The sequence below is a fragment of the Aptenodytes forsteri genome, unplaced genomic scaffold (assembly GCF_000699145.1).
Source record: "Aptenodytes forsteri isolate BGI_AS27 unplaced genomic scaffold, ASM69914v1 Scaffold249, whole genome shotgun sequence".
Taxonomy (NCBI): Eukaryota; Metazoa; Chordata; class Aves; order Sphenisciformes; family Spheniscidae; genus Aptenodytes; species Aptenodytes forsteri.
This window is the reverse complement of record NW_008796188.1, coordinates 446,317-452,421: the sequence shown is the minus strand read 5'-3', so window position 1 is coordinate 452,421 and position 6,105 is coordinate 446,317. Positions and strand designations below refer to the sequence as shown.

Below are 6,105 nucleotides of genomic sequence, written 5' to 3'. Positions count from 1 at the left end.
CCCGTGGGCCCAAGCACCAGAGCAAGGACCTGAAGTTCATCTTTGACCGGGTTTTTGGGGAGGGGGCCACGCAGGAGGAGGTGTTCCAGCACACCACCCGTGAGGGGTTGGACAGCATCCTTAATGGCTACAACTGCTCCGGTAAGACCTGGCGAGCACCTTCAATCCCTGCAGGAGCTCCTGCCCCATCTGCTCCCGGGCTGGGTGGGCTCAGCGGAGCTGTGGGTTTATTTTGAAAGCCCCCAAGCAGTTGGGGAGAGGGCGGACACAACAGCAACACAAGAACAAATAGCCTTAAACTTGTTGGTGGCACCCAGCTGGGGCGATTGCAAGTGTGGTCATGACAGGGATGTTCCTGATATGGAAATGTCATCTAATCTCGGCAGGTAAATGAGGGGAAGTGAAACATGAAGTGCTCTAATAGAATCACAGGGGGCAGGGACATCTTCCACTAGATCAGGTTGCTCAGAGCCCCGTCCAGCCTGACCTTGAACACTTCCAGGGATGGGGCATCCACAGCTTCTCTGGGCAACCTGTGCCAGTGTCCCACTACCCTCATGGTAAAAAATTTCTTCCTCACGTCCAATCTAAACCTGCCCTCTGTCAGTTTAAAACCGTTGCCCCTTGTCCTGTAACTACAGGCCCTGGTAAAAAGTCTCTCTCTGTCTTTCTTGTAAGCCCCTTTTAATACTGAGCAGCTGCAATAAGGTCTCCCCGAAGCCTTCTCTTCTCCAGGCTGAACAACCCCAACTCTCTCAGCCTTTCTCCATAGCAGAGCTGTTCCAGCCCTTGGATCACTTTCTGGGCCCTCTCTGACAGGCCCATGTCTGTCTTGTACTGGGGTCCCCAGAGCTGGACCAGGTGGGGTCTCATCCCCTCTCTTGTTGGAGGGGGTTTGTAGAGCAGGTGGGGAGAGACCTGGCTGGGCTGGAAGAGCAGATGAGCAAGAACAGTGTGAAGTTTAACAAGATGATTACAAAGTCCTGCACCTGGGATGGAATAACCCAGGAGCCCAGTACAGGCTGGGATCTGTGTGGCTGGGGAGCAGCCTTGCTGGGAGGGACCTGGAGGTCCTGCTGGACAACGGCCTGAATGGGAGTCAGCAGTGTGCCGCGGCAGCAGCAAAGGCAAGTTGGATTTGGGGCTGCATCCACAGGGGCATTTCTAGCTCAGATAGAGATGTGGTCATCCCACCCAGTGCTGTGTCCAGCTCCGGTCCCCACAAGTCAAGAAGGATGTGGACAGAGTGGAGACTTTCCAAAGGAGGGCCATGGAGATGATCTGAGGGCTGGAGAATCTGCCCGAGGAGGAAAGGCTGAAGGAGTTGGGTCTCTTCTCCCTGGAGAAGAGAAGACTCGGGGGGGAACCTCATCAGTTTTTGAGTACTTAAAGGGCAGCTACAGAGAGGATGGAGGCTCTCTTGCCACAAGGAAAAGACAAGGGGCAACAGGTACGTGTGGCACCGGGAGAGGTTTCATCCCAATATAAGACTTTTTTTACAGTGAGAACATTCACTGGAGCAACCTCCCTGGGGACATGGCGGAGTCCCCACAGCTGGAGGTGTTCAAGACACCACTGGACAGGGTGTGAGAACTTCATCTGGGTTCCCTTTCCCACGAAAGCTTGGACTCTAGATGATCTCTCCAGGTCCCTCCCAGCCTGGGCTGTTCTGTGGTTCTGCGATAACAGGGGCTGCAACAGTGCTCGGTGCTTTAGGAGGCATGATGTAGAGGATGGAGGTGGGCACTGGGGTAGAAAATGAGGCTGGGCAGGCGATTTCCAGGCATTTCGAGGGACGAGGATCGCTTGTTCTCTGCTCTCCTGGGGGGAGGAAGGATGGGAAGAAATCAGGTGGATCCGTGGCACAAAGAGCACCTTGGTTTCGCCATCCCTTCCTAGCCCGAATCACCGTAATGGGCAGAGCTTCAGGAGGATGCTGAGTTTTGGAGCAGGATCTGGGGTGAAGCAGACACGTCTTGGGGTGCTTTGGGGGCTGCTGTGCCCCTCACGAGCATCTCCCAGGCTTGCAGTGCCGTAAAGCCGGGTCTGAAAGCTGCAGACCCTCGTGCCGTTCTCAAGCTGTCAGCAGACGAGCGGCTTAACAAGCACATCACTTCTGCGAGGCAGGCACTGAGCGGGAGACGACTGCTCTCCTGTCTAATCATGTGCTGGGCCGGGCACTGGGACCGGAGGATGCTATTCCTGGCTCTCCGGCATGCTCTGCGAGCTGCTGAAGGCTGCCTCTGTCACCGTGCCCACCTGGCAGGCACGTCTCCTATCTCTATCTGCATAAAATAACTCCAGGATCCTCAAATGAGAGAGTCACGAAGCACCGAGTGCTGCTAATGGGGAGAAGGGCTGAGGCTCTCTAGATTAGTGTGTCCTGCTCTGATGGTGATGCTTCAAAGAGGGTGTTGAAAGATGGGGGGGGAAATGAGATGAATTACAAGGTCTGGAAGAAGAAACACCTTCTGGTAAGAGACGGGGGAACGGGGCTGCTCAGCTTGTTAAAGGGAAGGTTCAGGGGTGACTTGAGCATCTAAGCAGGTGATGGTTTGGGGACTCGTTTTGTCTGTGTCTGCTAAATTAGAGAGGCTGAAAAGAGGAAAAAAAATTGCACTAAAGGATAGTGCAGCCAGCACAGAGGGTAATTAGCTTTGCCTTGTCTCAGCAAAGCCTGTGAGCGACCCCCGCTGCAGGGGTTGCTGCGGGAAGCTTTCCTCTCCAGCAAGGAGCGGATGTTACGCTGCTCCTGTTAATTAATGAATGTTTCAACCATCCACTCTTTCTCCTCCCAGTGTTTGCCTACGGCGCGACGGGAGCAGGAAAAACCTACACCATGCTGGGCTCAGAGAAAAGCCCCGGCATCATGTACCTCACCATGGTGGAGCTGTACAAGAGGATTGAGGCCAGAAAGGAGGAGAAGAGCTGCAAGGTCCTAGTCTCCTACCAGGAGGTACTCTGCAGCCGAGCCATGTCCCCTCCTGCCTCTGGGTCACCGTCGCTAAGATTTGGGGTTGATCCGGACCCTGTAGTGCCACGCTCGGGGTACTTGCTGAGCTGCCAGCTGTGCCCGGTGTCCCCAGGGCAGCCCTAGAGCCGAACTGGAAGCAGGCTCACCCACCCAGTTCGGTGAACTGGTGCTGCTGGTTTCTCCCATCTGGAGTTGGGGAATTTTCTCTTCCTTGCCGTGGTCCACACAGCACTGAGGGCTTCCTGGCTTTGGAGAAGCGGTGGCGCAGTGACTTGCCAGTAAAGCCCTCCCAGGCTGTCCTCTGCATTTAGAGCACCGTCAGGTGCTCTTGGTGTAAGAAGGTCCCGGAGGTGGTGTTGGGGGGGACACCCGGTTGTGCGTGACCCTGGCATACAAAGCTCCTCTCCCTGCTCGCTGCCGGGGAACCAAACCTCAGCCTTACATCATGTTCCCTGCACCAGGTGTACAACGAACAGATTCACGACCTGCTGGAGCCCAGGGGCCCTCTGGCCATCCGGGAGGATCCCGAGAAAGGAGTCGTGGTTCAGGGTCTCTCTTTCCACCAGGTGAGTATAAAAATGGGCACAAGGTCTGGGCAACGCTGCATCTACACCAGTTCTGAAAGCGGATGCGTGTCCTGGGGACATGGGTGTGTGTGAAGACACGGGAGCACTGTCTGTGGGGCTCCTGGCTGGCAGCAAACGTGACCCCGAGCTGAAACGAGACCCACAGAGTTGTGGGATCTCTCAGCCTGAGTCGCCGTGGCTGCTTGGTGTTGGGTTGTCTCAGTGCCTGCGTACGGGGTGTGCTGATACCTCCCCTCTGCCTGTTCTCTCCCAGCCTGCGTCGGCAGAGCAGCTCCTGGAGATGTTGGCCAACGGCAACAAAAACCGGACACAGCATCCCACTGATGCCAACGCCACCTCCTCCCGCTCACATGCCATCTTCCAGGTGAGGGCTGGTGGTTGTGGTATCGCTCAGGATCTGTGCCAAAAAGGGGGCTAGGGAGCAAGCCCATGCCAGGACCAGCATCGCGGGGTTCCTGCTGCTGCTCCTGGTGTGCCATGGGGAAAATCGGGGTGGTCATGGCCCCAAAAAGAGGGGTACGGGGCTCGGCAGGCCACTAGCCGGTGCTGCAGCAGGACAGCATGTACTGGTCATGCTAGTGGCCACGTCTCCTGGACAGCCCTGTACTCCCAGCTTGGTGTTACGTCTCCCAAAGGCTGAAATTTCACTTTGTGCTTTTGGCTCTTGTCGACTTAGCATGTGGGAGCTGTACCTAAAACCTGACCCAGAGCAAAGGGGGACGATTATTGCTGGCTTCTGCTTGTGCCTCCCCCCAGGTGCCGCGGGCAGGCTGTCTCCTCCGTCGTGTCCCCCTCGGCACTGCGCCAGGAATTACACTCCCCCAGGGGTCTGTAAATTTGCCACCCCTTGGTTTCTCAGTGCTCTCCCATGCAAACCTGCCAGTTGATTTCAATTCCAGCCAGGCCGTTCCCTGAATTAGCAGGGCCGTCACGGCTGCGTGGGGAGACGGAGGGCTCTAACTGTAATTTCAGTCTGAACCTGGTGCCTTGCCCGTTACTGCTTGCAGGGGGGAAGTCCAGGTGTCTGGATGCTTTCCCAGCCAGCTTCCCAGCTGGGCTTGTCAGTGGGTGCTGGATTCCTGCCTGCCGCGAATCCATTAACTGTGCTGGAAATCTGCCCTTCCCGCTGCTGGCTCTGTCTCCCGGCAGGCAAACCGTGGTCTGGTGAGGATGCAGGACTGGTTACCGGCCTCCAGCATCTCTGTGGCACCTCCAGTCCATGCAGGAGTTGCTCCTGGGGGGCTGAGGTTGTTATAGGGCAGTGGGGGAAGTGTTTGCTTCTTCTGGGAGATCTTTAGGGATGCAGAAGGGGAAGTTACGGAGCGATGCTACCAGGTGAGTCTCGGTGGCTGTGTCCCTCCTTGCCCGCACCAGCCGGGAACTGGGCTTGGCACCGAAAGCCCTGGCTGGATGCCTCCCTGGGGGCACTACGAGATTGTGTCTGGGGGCTTGCAGCCCCTGTTGGCGTCTGAGTTTGCTGGCAGAATCCACAGTCGGAGTTGGGGCTGGGACTGCCACCACGTGTGAGCACTTCCCAGGTCATGCCAGGGCTCTGGGTTGGCGTGTTGCCCTGTGGGGACCCGACCAGCTGTACCCTGCTTGCTCACCGAGTGTAGGAGATGCTGATTATTTTCCGTAGCTCTGTCACTTCTTGGGAGATCCCTTCCGTGGCTTTGCTACTCGTGTCACTGCCGAGTTTTTGGCTTGTCTTCTCGGCATGCTAGGCTCCTCTTTTTCCCCCTGCTCGATCTCACGGCCTGTGTGGTCCTCTTCCCCATCCTTTTATAAACATTGAAACTGGTGATGCTGGCTCCAGCCAGCAACCCTGTGTGCCTTGTTGAGCTGCAGCCTCACTGATCTCTGCCCTTGCAGATCTATGTGAAGCAGCAGGACCGCATTGGTGGCCTCACTCAGGATCTGCAAGTGGCCAAGATGAGCTTGATCGACCTGGCAGGCTCGGAGCGAGCTTCAGTCACCAACACCAAGGGAGAGCGGCTCCGGGAGGGTGCCAACATCAACCGCTCGCTGCTGGCCCTCATCAATGTCATCAATGCGCTGGCTGATGCAAAGGTAATGCCGGGGTGGGTGAATGTGAGGGGTGTCCTCAAGTGACGGTCTAGCTGGTGCAGTGAGGAAGGCAGCCTGGGCTGGGCTCTGAAAGGTGCTGTGGGACGAGCGTGGCCATCCCCTGGCGACACAGGATTCAGAGCTGAGCACCCAAGGGCTGAGAGCTGAGCAGACTCTTGATCTCTTGGTACAGAGCAAGAAAACCCACATCCCGTACCGGGACAGCAAGCTCACACGCTAAGTGACGGTCTAGCTGGTGCAGTGAGGAAGGCAGCCTGGGCTGGGCTCTGAAAGGTGCTGTGGGACGAGCGTGGCCATCCCCTGGCGACACAGGATTCAGAGCTGAGCACCCAAGGGCTGAGAGCTGAGCAGACTCTTGATCTCTTGGTACAGAGCAAGAAAACCCACATCCCGTACCGGGACAGCAAGCTCACACGCTTGCTGAAGGACTCCATTGGCGGGGGGGGCGCGGCCACC

At 57.0% G+C, this 6,105-nt stretch overlaps 1 protein-coding gene across 1 annotated transcript in view; it reads left to right on the top strand.

Moving 5' to 3' along the window:
- The window catches only part of KIF18B (kinesin family member 18B), a 16,630-nt gene that overhangs the window by 4,743 nt on the left and 5,782 nt on the right, over nucleotides 1-6,105 (top strand). The window contains exons 3-8 of the mRNA XM_009287922.1: nucleotides 5-141; nucleotides 2,799-2,956; nucleotides 3,436-3,540; nucleotides 3,815-3,925; nucleotides 5,434-5,631; nucleotides 6,022-6,089. Coding sequence (XP_009286197.1) covers nucleotides 5-141; nucleotides 2,799-2,956; nucleotides 3,436-3,540; nucleotides 3,815-3,925; nucleotides 5,434-5,631; nucleotides 6,022-6,089 — 777 coding nt within the window. The remainder of the gene's footprint in view (nucleotides 1-4; nucleotides 142-2,798; nucleotides 2,957-3,435; nucleotides 3,541-3,814; nucleotides 3,926-5,433; nucleotides 5,632-6,021; nucleotides 6,090-6,105) is intronic.